Raw genomic sequence first — 20,116 nt, 5'->3', positions numbered from 1 at the left:
CTGTTTGTGTCAGAATATATAAAATCAATGCGTGGTAGCCGACAAGTACCTGCAAGAGAAACAGGTCACAAAAGAATGAAAAAACAAAGTACATTAAAAAAAAGTACATTAGGAAGAGTAGGACATATAAAATGACTGACAACAACAAAAGTTTTTGGATTCTCATCATTAACCGCCCAAACAACCACCCACTGAATTTAATGATGGGTATACACGGCGCTATCCACTGTTGTGCGTTTTGGTATAAAATTTGACTATTTTTAATTTATTACTAAAAGGCGGTGTCTGAACTATCAATAAAATTATGACGCAGTGCCTCCATCCGATTACGGCAAATAATTTAATAACTAAGAAAAACCCAATCAATTTTGTTCAGACCTCCAATAATATACCACAATAATTTTCCCGAGTTCTTTTTTTATCAGTTAATTTCTTTTTAAAAGCATATACCAATCTTAGTGAAACAGTCTACAATAGGGAATATATATATAAGAATATTTATTCGCAAGACATATTTTCACCATAAATGATCATACTTGAGTGACACAAAGAGATAACCTTACATAAGATACAAACTTAAAACGATAAATGCAATGTGATATTTAGCTAAACGATGAAAGTGAAATAAAGCAAGATTATGTTTTTCCCAGGTGTAGTATGAACCATAAATTAATATTCTATATAATCAGACCACAATAGTCTGCGAATCACATGGCCGAAAGTCATTCCACTGCAGATGAAATGAGAATAAGCCATGCAAAACGGAAGACGTAAAATCGCAAATAATGCGCTTAATCTGATATTAAAAATGTTATAAAAACAAAAATCATCTCTTTAGCGAAAAATCTACATATGGTTTATACGGCTGGGATTGTACTTTCATTACCCTTTAAATAGGAAATGTAAAACATTTAAGGAAGTACATAAACAATATTGAATAATAATCAAGTAACAGCAAGGCATAATTACTATATTTAAAATGGCCGCTAATTTAGAATGGTAGTTACCAGGTTCCTTAAGAAGGCTGCATTTCCAAGATGGTGGCCAATTAGGGAGGAGTTTCGCTTGGCGTCCCTCAAAGGTTCAGATACATGGTGGACCAAGATGGCGTCTGTGTAGATGAGTCTATGCATGGCTGTTAGTAGTGTGTATGTTGTAAGTGTGATGTGTCTTGTGTGTGTCCGTTGTGTTGTGTCCTCTATTACATCTCTCATTTCTTTTTATTTTGTGTTGAACAAAAGGGCAGTAAAAATTATCATAAGCCAAACCCAGTGGGAGGAACATTATCCTATTGGTTGGAGTTACTTATTCATTAACTGGTGATGTCATAGGGTGACCCCTCTTGGTTAACCAGTATATTAAAATTAAATAAAGATTCCTCCATTTAAGACTATTATAAAAAACATAAAATGTAATCATGCTCTCATCTATGACGTCCATTTAATCCACCAGGTATCTGAATAAAGATTAATCTGGATACCACCATTCTCATATTTAATATCTCTTATGTAATATATATATATATTGGATTTTACTTTTTAACCCAAGACTTCGATTAGTAGCAGTAAGAATTATATAGATACATATACAGTTATATATATTGATGCACAACAGCTTGTATATGTAACTTTTTCTACACATGGTTTATTTCCAATTAGAGTATTATCCATTTAAGGGATTATTATGTTGACAACAGTACATTTATGATTTGGACTGGATGATAAAATATGGGCGAAATGTCTGACCATTTGACACTACTATATGATAGAATATAATGTACTTCTCAGTAGGAAGTTGTCATAACATCATAGTTCCATAACACCTTTTGTATATGATGGGGCAAAGATATCAGTTTATGATTTTATGAAATTCATTTTGAGATTTGCAGTTCTCATCAGCCTAAGTGACTCTGTTTATTTGACTCCATGTAGATTCCAACAACCCTACCCCCCTGTTGGTTTATAGGTAAATGAATGATAGATTCTAGCCTTTGTCCGTTTCCGTTTGTTTGTCTCCTCATGATATAGACAATAGCTTATCCTGCTTGTGGATGGGTGAACACAGGTGTTATCCTGAAATTGAGTTTCGGCCATTGTGTGATAAAATGTCTCATGGCCTGAACATAGTTTTATGATCTTTCTGGTTTTTCGTGTTTCAAGACCAGGGGAAGGATGTCTTATGTAAACCTTTTCCCCCAAAGGCCGATCCACCTGTGATAAGCGATTTATTTATCTGTCTTTCTGAGTATTGTATTTAAGTTTGTCAAACACATTTTCCTTTCGGGGCAGATGACACAGCTTCTCATCTCAAAGTTCAGGCAAACAAAACCATGTCAAACAATGGACGCAATGTGTGTTTCAAACTGAAAGAGTTTTGACTCAATATGTAGCAAGGTCAATGGAGGCCTCAAAGTTCACAATTCTTGACCTATAATAATAAAAATGTATTTCTATTTCGCACTGAAAGTTTAACAAATCCCCCCTCTTGGAAAAATTGTGAAAATTGCCGTAGCCGTTTGAAACATTTTTCCAAGGCAGAACTTTTGAAGAAATAGGGCTTAAATCGGACTTTGACAGCTTTGTAGATAGGTATGGAATAGTTGAATGGGGTGTAGACACCTGCAAGTAGGTGTAGTGACTTCAGTAAACAAGCATGGTGACTCCGAGTGAGGTGTGGATCCAAGGGTTATCATCTGTTGGCCAGTGGAATGTGGATTTCTCCGGGCACTTTTGCCTTTGGCTGTCTTGACGGGTTCGTCTTGGTAGACTGGCCATCAGGGGTATCCCGGGGTCCTTCACACTGTACCCCCCTTTGGGTGTCTCAGACACATCAGACTCTCGGTTTCCTGCTTACTTCCTGGATCTCTTAGTCCTATAAAGGAAAATGGATTCCATGAGAAAATGATACACACAGTTTTCAGCCATAACTTTTAGTTGGGATTTCAATGTGAGGTTGGTATCCTGAGCTTCCTCAGACTCCTCCTTTTATTCCATCGTGTGATCAGCCTTTTATCTGACCAACATGGACGGTGAGACTATATATGCAACCTTTCCCAGGGGAGACTGACTTCTGGGGCTCATTAACATGGGGACATATTCATCACCATGGATACCACACATTGAACAATTGAACAGTGATATACTATTTTGTTAGAATTTACCTTCTACTTGGGAGGAAAAAAAATATAATATCCCCCCTTTGGGGCATCAATGCAATTCATGGTAGGCAACAAAACTACCTGACATTGAGGATTCTTCTTGGTTACCGTAATACCACCTTTAACCTCTTGACTTCATTACGTCATTAGGGTTTGATCCTCCTTGTATCACCGCCATTGGCGATTTTTCGAAATGTGCCCGCTTTGAGCGACCTGTTTGAGTCAGAGGGATGAAGTGACCACTGAAAAATAGGAGAGTAGTTATTATCTAACAACCAAGATCCCCCTGGCAGGGATTTTCAGGATCCTCAATACTGTGACCTGGGGATAAAATGGTGTTAGAACCTCTGTCTCCTATGCATCCATTCAGTGTGTCCCTCTGATCCCTTGCTATTTGGGCATTTAAGGATTTTGTGGCCTTTGGCTGGCCACAAGATTTGTTCCTAAAGAGGAATTATTTTAGTTCGGGCTACAGTGCCCTGAGTGAACCAAGTGATCATCCGATCCACCTTGGCATCTACTCTGCTGAAAAATCTTTTCAGAAATAGAATTATTGGCTTTTTTTTTTTTTTTATTTGGCTCCGCTTCCTGCGGTGCCTTTGTCTCTCGGGTACAGACAGATGGGACAGATCCCCCTCAGAACCATTTGCTCGGTTCTGGCAGGGGTCTGGGCCTCAATGTCTCTTCATCTTCCCGAGGGTTTTGAGGTGCCCTAAGATAGGGCAAATCCCTATTTATTTGTGGGGTCCCCCCTCTTGTTGAGGATATTTGGCATAGCGAGGATTTCCATCCTCAAGGGTGAATTGGGCTCTTTGGGGATGCTCCCTGGAGATTCTTTGAACCTTGGGCTCTGTCCCCTTGGAAAGAAATCCTAAAATGGCCTCCCCCCTCCTTATTTGTGGGGTGTCCGGTGTCCTCCTTGAGGTATCCGGTATAAAATCTTGCTCCTTTTGTTTTTTTATTTATTTATTTTTTTTTTTTTTTTGTTAAGGTTGAGGAGAAAGGTGTGTTTCTGCCACAATTTTGGTGACAGGCTCATGCCTTTCTTTGTATTCACTGGTCTGTTGGATGGAGTGCAAATTGTCGCTCTCTTTTACCAACCATTCCAGTGAACACCCCAACTTGTAGTCCCTGGCCAAACTTATTTTTTTTTGTACCTGGCCGATGCCTCAAAGCACAGGGTTTTAAATTCTGGATAGTTGTACTCAGGCTCCTCCATTGAAGGGTGTTAGGCACTTTTGAGTACAGTACAGCAAAAATTTAGTGGTCTTTGGTGCTGTGTACATTTTAAATTATATATAGCAGCTCTAGCAGCGTAAGGGTTTTTTTTTTTTTTTTTGCGTGTCGACTTTTAAATTACATCCTTGAGGCACAACACAGATAGGCTGTTTTCGTAGGCCTCAAGATGATTAGTAATATCTAAGGACCCTTTCTTAATAAAAATTGGGACAGTACTCTTTTTAAAACAAACTTTTTAAATTCTAGAGGTGTATGGTATCTTTTTAGGGGTGCTAGTCTTTTTGCGGTGACCTGATATGACTCATACCTAGTTATGTATGGCTGCCCAATTTCTGCCCTCCTATCTTAGGAATATGGCTGGGGTAGGACGTGGACTCTTTGCCTGACTCTCACCCCTTGTCTGGGTCATGACCATCAGACTGGGAGTCATATCTGGGTCTAATTAATTACTTCATTTTATTTATAATGCAGGACTGATAAGCAGTACCCTTTTTGTATGGACACCATAACCTTTTGGAACTCTCCTATCTATTTATTGATGAATTCCTGTCCTTACTGGAACTGTTACATTTTTATTTTTATTTATTTATTTATAAATTTTCCACTGCTGGTTACTCGGCAACTTAATTTTCAACTACTGATTACTCTGCAACTTCCACTAATAAAAAAAAAATTTTCCTTGCTCAAAACTTCCTACTTATTGCATTAATCGTTTACATTGTTCTTTCAAATGGTTGCTTATATTACAGCTTTCTGAATAAAACTTCTGCCACAGTTCTACTTTTTCCTACAGTTTCACGCTACATTCTCTTAACCTATGTGTCCCAATAGAGGTCACTTTCACCTGCTCAAGGAGGTTCCTTATCTCACTTCTTATTATTTGGAGTGGAGATTAGAACTTTACTAAATTCCTTTTTGCTGAGCCTTATGGTGCAGTTCCTCACAGAGATACAGTAAGATTGGCCATGATTCTAAAATTATGTGATCACGCTTCCTGACGTCTTTGGGGTTAGAGAAGCTTTCGGTGAGTTCATACATCAGGTTTTCCCCTACCCACGTCTGGTGCCCATTTTTGGCCCGACTTTTTCTGAGGATTTTGGTATGACTCCAACTAGCCTATACATATACCACCATTTTAGACTCAGAGAGGTGTCTCTACATATTCTAGATCTGTGCCGAATCTACTGGGGCTGTGGGATTAACATCTAGCCAGAGTTGGCAGCGTGAACCTTACCTTATGTAGACATTTTTGGGCATTACTATCAATATTCATAATTAAATAATTAAAAAAAAATTATTAAAAAAAAATTTCTCTTTTTTTTTTTTTTTTTTTGCAAAGTTATGAATTATGTCACCATGATCAAAATTATGATTGGTATATGTAAGAAATTAATGATATCTCAGCAGTGCAACTCCATTTAATATGTTGTGCGTTTTGGTATAAAATTTGACTATTTTTAATTTATTACTAAAAGGCGGTGTCTGAACTATCAATAAAATTATGACGCAATGCCTCCATCCGATTACGGCAAATAATTTAATAACTAAGAAAAACCCAATCAATTTTGTTCAGACCTCCAATAATATACCACAATAATTTTCCCGAGTTCTTTTTTTATCAGTTAATTTCTTTTTAAAAGCATATACCAATCTTAGTGAAACAGTCTACAATAGGGAATATATATATAAGAATATTTATTCGCAAGACATATTTTCACCATAAATGATCATACTTGAGTGACACAAAGAGATAACCTTACATAAGATACAAACTTAAAACGATAAATGCAATGTGATATTTAGCTAAACGATGAAAGTGAAATAAAGCAAGATTATGTTTTTCCCAGGTGTAGTATGAACCATAAATTAATATTCTATATAATCAGACCACAATAGTCTGCGAATCACATGGCCGAAAGTCATTCCACTGCAGATGAAATGAGAATAAGCCATGCAAAACGGAAGACGTAAAATCGCAAATAATGCGCTTAATCTGATATTAAAAATGTTATAAAAACAAAAATCATCTCTTTAGAGAAAAATCTACATATGGTTTATACGGCTGGGATTGTACTTTCATTACCCTTTAAATAGGAAATGTAAAACATTTAAGGAAGTACATAAACAATATTGAATAATAATCAAGTAACAGCAAGGCATAATTACTATATTTAAAATGGCCGCTAATTTAGAATGGTAGTTACCAGGTTCCTTAAGAAGGCTGCATTTCCAAGATGGTGGCCAATTAGGGAGGAGTTTCGCTTGGCGTCCCTCAAAGGTTCAGATACATGGTGGACCAAGATGGCGTCTGTGTAGATGAGTCTATGCATGGCTGTTAGTAGTGTGTATGTTGTAAGTGTGATGTGTCTTGTGTGTGTCCGTTGTGTTGTGTCCTCTATTACATCTCTCATTTCTTTTTATTTTGTGTTGAACAAAAGGGCAGTAAAAATTATCATAAGCCAAACCCAGTGGGAGGAACATTATCCTATTGGTTGGAGTTACTTATTCATTAACTGGTGATGTCATAGGGTGACCCCTCTTGGTTAACCAGTATATTAAAATTAAATAAAGATTCCTCCATTTAAGACTATTATAAAAAACATAAAATGTAATCATGCTCTCATCTATGACGTCCATTTAATCCACCAGGTATCTGAATAAAGATTAATCTGGATACCACCATTCTCATATTTAATATCTCTTATGTAATATATATATATATTGGATTTTACTTTTTAACCCAAGACTTCGATTAGTAGCAGTAAGAATTATATAGATACATATACAGTTATATATATTGATGCACAACAGCTTGTATATGTAACTTTTTCCACCCATGGTTTATTTCCAATTAGAGTATTATCCATTTAAGGGATTATTATGTTGACAACAGTACATTTATGATTTGGACTGGATGATAAAATATGGGCGAAATGTCTGACCATTTGACACTACTATATGATAGAATATAATGTACTTCTCAGTAGGAAGTTGTCATAACATCATAGTTCCATAACACCTTTTGTATATGATGGGGCAAAGATATCAGTTTATGATTTTATGAAATTCATTTTGAGATTTGCAGTTCTCATCAGCCTAAGTGACTCTGTTTATTTGACTCCATGTAGATTCCAACAACCCTACCCCCCTGTTGGTTTATAGGTAAATGAATGATAGATTCTAGCCTTTGTCCGTTTCCGTTTGTTTGTCTCCTCATGATATAGACAATAGCTTATCCTGCTTGTGGATGGGTGAACACAGGTGTTATCCTGAAATTGAGTTTCGGCCATTGTGTGATAAAATGTCTCATGGCCTGAACATAGTTTTATGATCTTTCTGGTTTTTCGTGTTTCAAGACCAGGGGAAGGATGTCTTATGTAAACCTTTTCCCCCAAAGGCCGATCCACCTGTGATAAGCGATTTATTTATCTGTCTTTCTGAGTATTGTATTTAAAAGTTTGTCAAACACATTTTCCTTTCGGGGCAGATGACACAGCTTCTCATCTCAAAGTTCAGGCAAACAAAACCATGTCAAACAATGGACGCAATGTGTGTTTCAAACTGAAAGAGTTTTGACTCAATATGTAGCAAGGTCAATGGAGGCCTCAAAGTTCACAATTCTTGACCTATAATAATAAAAATGTATTTCTATTTCGCACTGAAAGTTTAACACCACGTATACCAAAATAGGATTTTAACTGCAGTGCTGAAATCAGAAAATCACCACAGCTGCTATCAGCAAAGGTATCCATATATGCTGAGCGCAAACACTGTTTGTGTCAGAATATATAAAATCAATGCGTGGTAGCCGACGAGTACCTGCAGGAGAAACAGGTCACAAAAGAATGAAAAAACAAACAAAGGACATTTAAATGTACAGTAAGAAGAGTAGAAGGACATATAAAATGACTGACACAACAACAGTTTTTGGATCCTTTTATTTTTCTTTCTAACTGTTTCTTCATGTCTTGATTTGGGACTGCGATCTTCTGCGATCTTCTCTTCCAGCTTGGGTCTCTCAAAATGTCGATGGACATCCAACATCCTTCGAGACCCTGTGTTTGTGTGCCCTACACTGTGTCGTGCTGTACCCTACACTAATACTCCACTAGTGTATGGTAGCGCTCAAAACATTCCCCGATGCAGAGACCAGGTTGGTCAGGACATTTGGGACAATAATAACGGGTGTCACGCCTAAATCCGCGCCTGCGACAGACACGACATCTTCTTTGGGGCCATCTTTGGGTAGGGGTACTCGGGAGGGCATAAGGAAAATGCCTCTCATGCAGCCGGCTCACTGCATCTGGAAGGGGAAGTTGGGCAGGCATGCCTCCTGGGTACAGGTAGGCAAGGATGATCTCTTCCTGGAATTCCCGGAAAGATCCAGTTCGTCCTGACGCCTTGTATAGGACAAAGGCGTTCAGCATCGCCAATTGGAATAAATAAACAGACACTTTTTTGTACCAGCGTCTGGCTTTACGGGCAACTAAATACGGCGCCAAAATCTGGTCGTTAAGGTCCACCCCTCCCATGTTAAGGTTATATTCGTGGACACAGAGGGGTTTCTCCACAACGCCAGTTGCCGTAGTGATTTGGATTGTCGTGTCTGCGTGAAGGGAGGACAGAACATAAACATCCCGTGTATCCTTCCACTTCACCGCAAGCAATTTGTCCGTTTTCAAGCAGGCTCTCGCCCCCCGACTAAGACGGGAATCTACAAGCCGTTGGGGGAAGCCCCGGCGATTAGGTCGCACGGTGCCACATGCGCCAATTTGTAATTCGAGCAGGTGACTAAATAGTGGCACGCTTGTATAAAAGTTGTCCACGTACAAATGGTACCCCTTTCCGGATAAGGGTGACACCAAGTCCCAAACGATCTTACCGCTGCTCCCTATGTAGTCTGGGCAGTTGGGGGGCTCCACACAGCTATCTTTTCCCTCATAGACCCGGAAACTAACTGTATAGCCTGTGGCCCTGTCACACAATTTATACAGTTTGACCCCGTATCTGGCACGCTTGCTGGGGAGGTACTGTTTCATAGCAAGGCGGCCAGTAAATTTAATCAGGGACTCGTCAACGCAGACAACTTGTTCGGGGGTAAACAAGGCTGCAAACCGCTGATTGAAGTGGTCTATGAGGGGCCGAATTTTGTGGAGCCGATCGTATGCAGGGTCTCCCCGAGGACGACAGATTTCATTGTCGCTGAAATGCATAAATCGCAGAATTTGCTCATATCTCGCCCTGGACGTGGAGGCAGAGTACATGCGCATATGGTGAAGTGGGCTAGTGGACCAATATAGCCGCAATTCACTCTGTTTAGTTATGCCCATGTGGAGGGAAAGGCCCAGAAAGATCTTAAATTCGGAAACCGTTAAAGGTTTCCAGCCGAATTGTCTGGCAAGGGGCGAATTTGGGTTGGCGGCGATAAATTGTTGAGCATATAAATTTGATTGATCCACAATAGATCTGAAAAGATCTTCCGTGAAGAACAGCTCAAAAAAGTTCAGGGGCGTAAAACCAGCTGTCTCCACGTGGATTCCAGGTTGGGCGGTGAATGGGGAAAGTACTGGCGCTGTAGTATCAGTGGGTTGCCAATTAGGAAATGCCAGCGCATCAGGGAGGGCACTATGGGCTCTACGGGCCTGTCTTCGAATACGCGGTGGCTGCGGGCCACTACTTGTGCTAGCCACCGCACCAGCTTCAACTGCACTTAGGGGACTCGCCACGTCACCAGGTCTTACTGCAGTGCTGGTTGTACTAGGTCCAGGGTGTACTAGGCCGCTGGCGCTTGCCAGGTCGCCAGAAGGATGAGCGGCACTAGTACCCACACTCTGCTCCATACGAGCACCCTGCGATTCCTGCATCTCAACAACACCAGAGTGGGGTCGGGTACGCCTGGGTCTAACAGGGACCCATCTGTCGTCGGAGCTATCTGTCAGGGAGCCGCTGCTGTCATTTGGTTCGTATACTGACCCTGATTCTGCCGGTGAGGCTTCCCCATCGCTCTCACCTGACATGGTCATTATACTGTAAATAGCTTCATCACTGTACGAACGTTTAGACATTTTGGTAACTAAATTTACCCGTACAGTGATGCGACTCACAGGTAATAAAAGCACCTGGTTGTCGAAGATTATTTCAAGCGCTACCAAAAAAACTGCTAATGCTAGCAGGGATCAGGCCTGACTCTGCTAACACAGCGGTTTTGTGTCTTGTGTTTTTTTGTAAGTGACAGTAATCTATTGATTACTACACTTACCTGGGTGAAAGGGTTAAACGCAGGTGCTGGCAGGAATCAGTGCTGATCGTGCAAACACTGCGTTTTGGGAACCCTAAACTATGGGGGCGCTAGTATAGTTCTGATCAGATCAGATATTGATCTGTTCAAACACTATACTAGAAATGGAAGTGTATGTGCGTGCGTGCGTGTGTGTGTGGCAATCAAGGGGTTATTTCTAAACTATGCGCTGGGGATCTGGGGGGGGTGGCGGGGACCCTAAACCTCCTTTGGGAAAGAAACTAGCTAGCTAGCACAACCTCAAGTCACAATGACACCAATACAAAATACAGTAAAAACAGTATATTATGTGTGTATTAGTGCTAATGTGACAGAGGGTGTAGGGGTTAACGGGATGTGATCAGGGGGGGATCAGGGGTTTAAATCTTTATTGGAAGGGGCTGGCGGGTATCCTAAGGATAAAAGGAACGGTGGCAAGCGCTAAACCTGGTCACAAGTCACACTTATACGGGTATATAGAAAATGCTATATACTGTATACAGTGTGCGTTGTGGCAGGGGGTGTAGGGGTGATCAGGGGGGGATCAGGGGATTAAATATTTATTGGGCGGGTGGGGGGGACCCTAAACCTGCTTGGGACACAAACTTAGTCGCCTGCGCTAATTCTGATCACAATCACACTAATACAAAAATACAAAAACACAGTATATTACGTTTGTATTAGTGCTGATGTGACAGAGGGTGTAGGGGTTAACTAGCGGTGATCAGGAGGGGATCAGGGGGGATCAGGGGCTCAAATCTTTATTAGGGGGGGGTGGCGGGTAATTCAAGTGGAAAAGGGGGGGTCGCAAGCGCTAGACCTGACCACAAATCACACTTATACGGGTATATAGCAAAATGCTATATACTGTATACGGTGTGTGTGTTATGGCAGGGGGTGTAGGGGTGATCAGGGGGGGGTCAGGGGCTTAAATCTTTATTGGTCGGGTGGCGGGGACCCTAAACCTTCTTGGGACAGAAACTTAGTCGCCTGCGCTAATTCTGATCACAATGACACTAATACAAAAATACAATAACACCGTATATTGCGTTTGTATTAGTGCTGATGTGACAGAGGGTGTAGGGGTTAACGGCGGTGATCAGGGGGGGTTCAGGGGGGATCAGTGGGTTAAATCTTTATTAGGGGGGGGTGGGGGGTAATTTGAGTGGAAAAGGGGGGGTCGCAAGGGCTACACCTGTTCACAAATCACACTTATACAGGTATATAGGTATATGCTATATGCTGTATATAGTGTGTGTTGTGTCAGGTGCTGTAGGGGTTAATTGGGGGGGCGATCGGCGGTGAAATGTGCCTATCTAACTGTGTGTGGGTGTGCTTGGTGCAGTACTCACAGTAAGATGTGCTCTCCTCTCACGCTGGATCCAAAAAGACCGTTGTGGGGGGAGGGCACATCTCCTCTAAGCCTGTGTTTACATTTCACAGGCTTAGAGGATGATCTGATTGGGCAGGACCGATCAACAGGTCCAGACCAAAAATGATTGGCCTGGACCTGATGACTGATTGGTTCTGAACCCAATCGAGTCATCGGCGGCGGCGGCGGGGCGCGGGAGCGCGCACAGGGCCGGCAAAAAGTGCTGACGTAGGCCTACGTCAGTTTGCCTGGCCGGGGCTGAGTGCCGACGTAGATCGTCGTGCGCCGGTCGTTAAGTGGTTAAGGGATCCTGTTTTACGATTATTACCTGATTGCTGTTTCACAAAAGCTGTTACACATATTATTATTATACATACCTGCTTATTGTTATACCCTGTTGTTTGAAAAATTTTCAATAAAAAAGATTTGAAATGAAAAGCCCTCTTCTTGAACGGAAAGGTTTTCTTTCTATCTGCCGTCCGTTCTAATGCTTCGTCCAATTGTGGGCCAAAAACGAATTTTCCCGAAAAGGGGACGCTGCATAATCGCAGTTTTGAGGCTGTGTCTCCAGACCAGGTTTTGAGCCATAGTGCTCTTCTGGCTGAGACAGAAAGTGCCGCTGATCTGGCTGACAACTTTACTGCTTCCGTTGAAGCATCCGAAATAAAGCCTACTGCTTTAAAGAGCATAGGGAAGGATTTTAGCAGCTCTTCTCTCGGGTACCTGCCGTTAGGTGCTCCTGTAGCTGCGTTAGCCAAAATTCAAAATTTCTTGCCACACAAGTTGTAGCTAAGGCTGGTCTTAAATTGGCCATAGCCGTGTCCCATAAGCGTTTCAAGATGACATCGCTTCTTTTATCCATGGGATCCCCTAGGTGTCCCATGTCTTCAAAGGCCAAGTCTGAATGCTTGGAAATTTTAGCCAAGGGTGCATCCAACTTTGGTGACTGGTTCCATACTGATTCCTCGTCGTCGTCAAAGGGGAATCTTCTCTTCAAGGAACCTGAAAAGAATGGTCTCTTTTCAGGTTCTGACCACTCTTTCAGTACAAAATCCAACATAATCTTATGTACTGGGAATACCCTAGCCTTCTTTTTGTTCAGGCCCTGGTACATTTTATCGTGTCTAGATAAGGGGGTCTCCTCTTCCTTTATTTCCAGAGTATCATAAATGGCTCCCAAAAGGTCATCGACTTCCTCTATGGAGAGCCTGTATCCAGTGGGTCTGATGGCCTCTCCCTGTCCTTCTTCCTGCCCAGAACCTAACTGGGAGGAGTCGGGGTCCGTGACCCTAGAGGGGTCTTCCCTGCTCATCACTGGTTCCCCTGAACCCGAAGCTACGGGAGTAGGTGGGGAGGAAGGCCCTGGTGGGGTAGGGGTAGGTATTTGCACATCTGCAATTAGTTTTCTGAAGGACGCAAAGGTTGATTGTACCTCGTCCTTAAATGAGGAGAGAAACTTTGAAAAAGGTGAATCCTCCTCGGCTTTTAATACCGCCGAGATGCATGGTGGGCATAGGGTCTTGGAATAATTGGAGGAAAGCTTTGTGGCACAGGAGGGGCACTTTTTCCTTTCAGTTTTAGAAGTTCCTTTAGAGGGTTCCTTCTAAGAAAGGGGTACATAGGCAAAAAGGAATTGATTCACATTATACCAACAAAGAAAAAAAAAAAAACATTTTTTAAATAAAAAGCCCTCTCTGTGCCTCCCTCCTCACTGAAAAGTCCTTTAAGGACTCTTCAGTGCTTCACCCCCTTCAACCACCACTATGCTGCATAGCATTCACAGGAAAAAGATACTGGCAGGTGCTAGCCTACCTGTGCTGAGCCAGTGTTCGTTTCCCCTGCGGTGTGTGGAGCCTCCATCCTGTCAGGGACCTCCGTGGGATCACTGCTGCAGTCGGCATCTCTTGCAGGCTTCTCCGTGTCCTTTAACACTGGCTCCGGCCCTCCCCTTCCTCTCTGCGCCCGGAGGCCGGAACCATGACCTCCGGCGCACAGCGATGACGTCACCGCCGCTGGAAGTGACGCCCCGCGTCTTCTGGTTTACGACTGTATACAGCGAGGCCGCCGAGCGGCCCCACCGCATCCACCGCTCGGTGTGCGGTCATCCCTCTCCCTCGCTGGGCCCTGGAGAGAGGGGGGACGGGGAACTCCAACGTCTGTAGAGGGAACCCGAGGCCATGCTGCTCCTGTAACATCCATGGTTGTTGACCTTCTAAGAAAGGGGTACATCTGGAAGGATCCTGGAAGGTGAGGGTCCAAGGCTGCTGTGGTTGTCTTCCCAGACAGCCCTGAGAAATGGAGCTCATCCAGCCCTCTAAGGTGGTTCCTCCTGGCAACATGTCTCCTCGGAGTGAGGAAACACAAACTGACCAGGTGCCTGAGGGACCGCCTTTTAAAGAGCTGATGGCAATGTTTCCGGTCTGGTAGGAGGAGCTCTATCTCTCAAGGGCTGTCCTGGAAGACGACTGGGGAAAACCTTTGTTTTTTTTTTTTTTTTTTTCAACAAAACAATGATCAAAATTAGAGAACAGCAATGACTGTAGCACAGAGAAAGATTACAACTAAAAATTTCTGAAGGTTACAACAATACACAATTAGTAGGAAGTAGGGGGGATCTTGCTCTAAATAACTTCAGCACATCTGCAATCACAGGACATCACTAGCCTCTTACACTGCTCTGGTGTGATTTTGTTCCACTCTCCTTTCAGTCTCTTCCACAGCTTGGTGACTGTAGTGGGTTTCTTGGCCATAACTTTGTCGCCAAGGATTTTCCAGAGGTTTTCTATTGGGTTTAGATCAGGACTCTGGGCTGGCCATTTCATTGTTTCAATGTTTTCAGCTTCAAAGAACTGCTTTACCTGTTTTGGGGCATTGTTGTGCATGAAAATAAACATTTGCATTCATGCTGCCATGTAGGTGTATAAGAGGCCCAAACTTCTTTACACACTTTGAGTTCAGTATTTCCCCGAACAACAAACATAATGTTTCCCATCGGACCCAAAAAAATGTAACTTGCTTTCATTACTAAAGTGAACTTTGGACCAGTTCTCCTCTGTCCACACAACATGCTCCTCAGCAAAGGTTAGTCTAGCCTTTTGATTCTTTCTGCTAAGAAGAGGTTTGGTCAATGCAGAGTGGGTTTTCAGTCCAAATTCTCTTAAACAGCGAGACACTGTATGACGAGACAGATCCTTACGTTGTTCAACTCTGTACTGGCGAGCAATCGCAGCTGCAGTGTTGAACTGATTGCCCATTGAGATTCTCCGCATTATCCTGCAATATTCTAGAAATCACAGATTTGGAAAAAAAAACTTCTCTTGCCTTGGCTGAAAGGGGGGTCACCCCTTTGGCGTTCATTAGGACAACCTGATGTCGGAGGGTTTCAGTCATTTTAAAACAGCTTATCTTGAGAAGTCAGTGAAAACTGGAAATACATTTTCTTTTTAAAGAAATTAGCAAAAGGTGCCAGATTACCACCAATAACTGGGAGGTAATTGAAAGTGTTCTCTGTTTGATCAATGTTTTTTTCAAATCCCATTGAAGTTTTTTATTCTGTACTTCAAAATATATGCAACACATGAAATATGCTTAACAAAACTGCTCTTTTACTCCTGTTTAGATAATTTCAAATGGGACTACGCAATGACCTTGAACTTTAGGAAATTGTAGATTCTGTAATTTTGATCTCCCGTGTATATTTATATTGTACTCCAGTTTCAACTTCAATACCTAGGTTAGCACAGGGTGTAGTTACTCCCATGGGGATCATTTTGCATAAGATCTTCATGTAATGGATTCAGCAATCTTCTAAAGCTCTCCCTTAGGATCTTAGTATTTATTCAACCTTCTGGCTGTTTGACAGTCAGCATCACACAGCCATTTCCTGCCCCGTAAGACTGACCATTAAATATCTATACAAAACCACACTACTAAGAAAATATAGGAAACAATATGTTCTAAACCCACAATATTGTTTGCCTTTAACTTTCTAGATTGCTGCATTGTTTTAAAGATTGTCTCTGCTTTGCACAAGCTGCAGATAAACTTCAGTGACTTCTAAATACCTTATTTTTTTCCATTCTTTCTTTGCAGTCTCGCGCTTTCCTGACAGACTATTATAGGGACCATAACGTCGAACTATCCAAGCTACTCTACAAAATGGGCCAGACTTTGCCCACTTGGCTACGGGAGGAGCTGCAAAACACGAGGTAGCTATTGGCTTCTGCTTTTGGGACGAGAGTTATGGTCTTACAAGTTTCTCCAGGGATGGCCAAGCAAAGACATCTACCAGGATCTATAGTCTATCCGCTTTATGGGTGACGCTTGGTCACTTAAAGAACTGAAAGACTTCTGCTGAGATGAACATCTAAGACCCCTCAACTCCTAAAGGCACTGCACAGCCACTGAATCTCATCCCGCAAGGCCTGTTTTAGAGGCCTTGTTTATTCTGTGTAGGATCCCTGCTTGTAAGGGTTCCATTTTTGACTGTTGTACATGGACTCAACCACTTATTATTATGTAGTAAGCCCCAATGATTGGAAAATGTGGGCTACATGTGAATCTTGAATAGGCGTGAAGAAAAGTCCAACACAACTTCAACGAACAAAACAAACTGACAATGTGGACTGATGATAGATCTCCTAGCCTGTCCATCTATAGACGGAAGTGCCACAAAGCTAAGAAATACCATGTATTTCACAAATAATTCCTGGTCTTCCCAAGAAAAGACTGCAGAATTTTCCATGTTGGTTCATAGTGTTCTGTCCTGGAATCCGGAGAATAAAGAATGAACAACACAATTATTTGGCTGGGAGGAAACCCCAGAATCTGTGTATTTAGTGTACAGTTTGGTGCTAGCAGTGTACTGAATTATTTACTTATTAATTTGCCTTCTGTGGCACTGGTATTGATGCCGGTACGAAAGCTCTTTTTCTTTTCTTCATACTTTTAAAAAAAAAAAAGAGCTTTTGGGATCTTTTCAGATTAAAAAGAGATTATCTGGAAGTATTTGCCCTTTTAGCTCTACTATTGGGAGGCATAAGAGCGAGGAGATCAATTCTGTGACTTTGCCTTTATGGGATTCTGACTATGAGTATGTTGTAGCAATAAACATTCAGGGATTTTTGGATGAAATGTTACTTTACATTGGAGTTTGCAAACCGCTGAGACAGGAAGGGTAATCGTGACCTTAGCTGTGGTTTTAACATTCCCAGCATGCTCTGCTGTGCTGATCTAGCTAGAGATCACATTTGCCTAAACCTGCTGTACAGTACTGCCTGTAAGAGTCCTGTGAACCCCAGTATTATTGGCTTATTTGTACATATGCCATTCCTTTAACCAACCAAACACTAACAAGACATGCTAATGTTTTTAAGGTGCAGTCCCATGTCACTGTATGTACTAAATGTGTAGGACAACTCCGTTCTTAGCCTAACTTTAATAGGACCCATTACATATTTTGCCCCATTTTTGCCTTTATGCCCTCAGGGTATCAATTACATCCAGTGGGAAATGTCCAGATTTTTCTGCCATGGGAGAAAAACGTAACTTATATATTTTACTGATGGACAATCCGGAGCAGCCATGGGCTGTTTTGTGTCTAAACTTGGGAATTTATTGCTAGCCTGCAGCTACTTTCCTAAAATCCCTCTAGTGGTCAGACACAGCACTGTACCAATTGAAAACAGGTCATCAATGTCCACATGTTTTAAGTGAAAGTAAAACCATACTCTTGAAAAGAATATTTAGTTTTGAAAAGCACTGTAAATAAAATGTCCATTTTTTTTTTTATATATATTTTTTTTTATTACTTTATTCATGCATTCTGACTATGCACATCCTGTAGACACTTCATATTAATCTCTTTTCGATGTGTGCATGCTTTAGTGGTTTCTAAATGTCATGGTTTTACTGTGGTGGTTACGGCGCTGCTATTGCGCTGTTGGGGGAATTTGCTGAAACTGAGGCAGACACATTCTGGAGCAGCTGTGCATACTAACCAATTAGAATCAAACTTCAGTTTCTTTAGTTAAAGTTGTAAACCTCAGACATGAAATATGAACTAAGCATATCCCCCTATAGTGTTTTCTTGTCTTAATTAAGACCACTAAGTGTAGTTTCTGTCTGCTGCTTTGTTCCTCTATCAGCATGAGTCGCTTCTGACAAGTTTTTCCTGACACCTAGAGAAAAAAGGTGACAGGGGAGGGACCCTCCATAAGATTGACAGCTTCATCTATGTTCCTGTGTGCTGTGTGAGGGGGGGATGTCCCTTTCCTTCCCTCCCGTCCCCTCCCCTCCAATCAGCTCTCAGAGCTCTCCTCATTGAGTCCTATTCTGAGTGTAATTTCAACTCTCGCCCCCTTTTTACTGACAGCTCAGACAAGCTTAATGACTTCTGGACTTGTTTGGGTGTAGAGAACAGAAGACTGCAGATAAACAGGTTCAAATTATGTAGGAGGATCTGTTTCATCTTTGTGTATCACCTGATGCCAGTCACTTCACTGGCTATACATAAGGGTTTACAACCCCTTTATGCTTTGAAAATTAAAGCTAGAAGCTGATTGGTTGCCAGCTGGCCAACATTTTGTCTTCTTTAGTTTTAGTAAATTCCCTTCTTTGTGTGTGGCATAGCTGCTTATAGTACAAACCAGGAGCATGCAGGAAAGGGTGAGATTGCCACAGTTTAACTGAGTAAGTAGTGTCAAAGTAGGTAAAACCTTGTTGGTAAGAACACCAGGACTTAACATAAAAAATGAAGAAAAAAAAAAACTTTTTTTGCAGACTGAAATCTGTTAGATTAACATTCCTCTGCACAGTACCCCATGCTGAGGGCATGTTAAAGGCTAAAATTGCCTTAGTAACATGTTACATGTTCCACCCATATTTAGGATTCAACATGTAGTATGTTACAGCTCCTGCATCCTCTGCCCTCAAACCCCCCTCTCCCTGTGACTAGCATCGGGTGCAGGGAGAGGATCCCCTCCCACTAAGTTTAAAACATTGTGGGTGTGAGGGGCTCTGCCCACAGGTTCCCGTCATTCATTCACAGAGTTCTGAGAATGAATGAAATACAAGTACCGTCGACCACTGCGGCTGGTGGCTTGTACTTCTCAATAAACTGCGAAGGTGTTGATGAGCGCCCTTTTAGTTCATTGATTCTTCCTGCAATTCACAAACTGCCTTGCCTGTAGAAGGGGGTGCGAGCAGACAGGGTACTGAAGGTGTACAGGATCCTGGCTTTGTCTACTGGCTTACCTGAAAAAAGATGTGCATTTATTATTTTTGAAAAGTGAAACTTATGCTTTAAACCAAGTCTCCCATTTGATAATTATCAGCTGGCACTCTGCACAACTGATAGCCATCAAAGTGGGCTGACACAGCTCCCGTCCCATGAATGATCGGGAACAAATCGTGAGTGTTTCCCCAATCATGTGATCACTATGTCAGCTGTGATCATGTGTCGGCTGAAGGCTTCATTCAAAAAATAAACCTGCAGATGGCAATACTGTTTAAAAATTGTCAGATACAATTACAGTATTAAAAAAAGTAAAAACAATAAAGTTTTATTTTTGTGCATTCGTCTTAATACAAAACAGAGCAGGATTTCTATTAAAATAATTAAAAGACCTTTTTTTTGTGCTTAAATCTATAAAAATTATTTCTCTTTTGTTCCTTGACGAACACAGCTTTGGATCTCCATAACCGTTGGGTTTTACTGCCCCCTACAGGAGTAGGACTCTAGGCAGAAAAAAGTCTGGCTACGCCCATAGGCAGTCCCAGGGGGTATACTCCCTCTCTGTGCTATAGGCACTCAGTTTAGTTACAAGCAGTGTCAGAAGAATTACAACTCCACAGAGGGAGTCTTTTTCTGCCTTGTCAGGAGTAAGGACCTAGTTCCTTGCTGGGATCTCTGGTCCTGGCGATTTTTTTTTTTTTCTCTTTTTAGATAGAATTTTTTTTTTCTTGGATTCTTCCTATGAGATCTACAATCAACTCCCGGACTGGGTGACGGGCAGGATAATCTAGATCCAGTGGTCACCCCAGTTTGGCCAGTGAGCACACGCAGACCTCA

At 41.8% G+C, this 20,116-nt stretch overlaps 1 protein-coding gene across 1 annotated transcript in view; it reads left to right on the top strand.

Moving 5' to 3' along the window:
- NDST1 (N-deacetylase and N-sulfotransferase 1) overlaps positions 1-17,814 on the top strand; it is a 233,821-nt gene extending 216,007 nt beyond the window's left edge. Inside the window, exon 15 of the mRNA XM_082256097.1 lies at positions 16,138-17,814. Coding sequence (XP_082112223.1) covers positions 16,138-16,257 — 120 coding nt within the window. The 3' untranslated portion in view covers positions 16,258-17,814. The remainder of the gene's footprint in view (positions 1-16,137) is intronic.
- Positions 17,815-20,116: the final 2,302 nt, after the last annotated feature.

Source organism: Pelophylax lessonae, assembly GCF_965119305.1.
Source record: "Pelophylax lessonae genome assembly, chromosome: 4".
NCBI classification, from domain to species: domain Eukaryota; kingdom Metazoa; phylum Chordata; class Amphibia; order Anura; family Ranidae; genus Pelophylax; species Pelophylax lessonae.
This window is presented reverse-complemented; position numbering and strand designations above follow the sequence as displayed.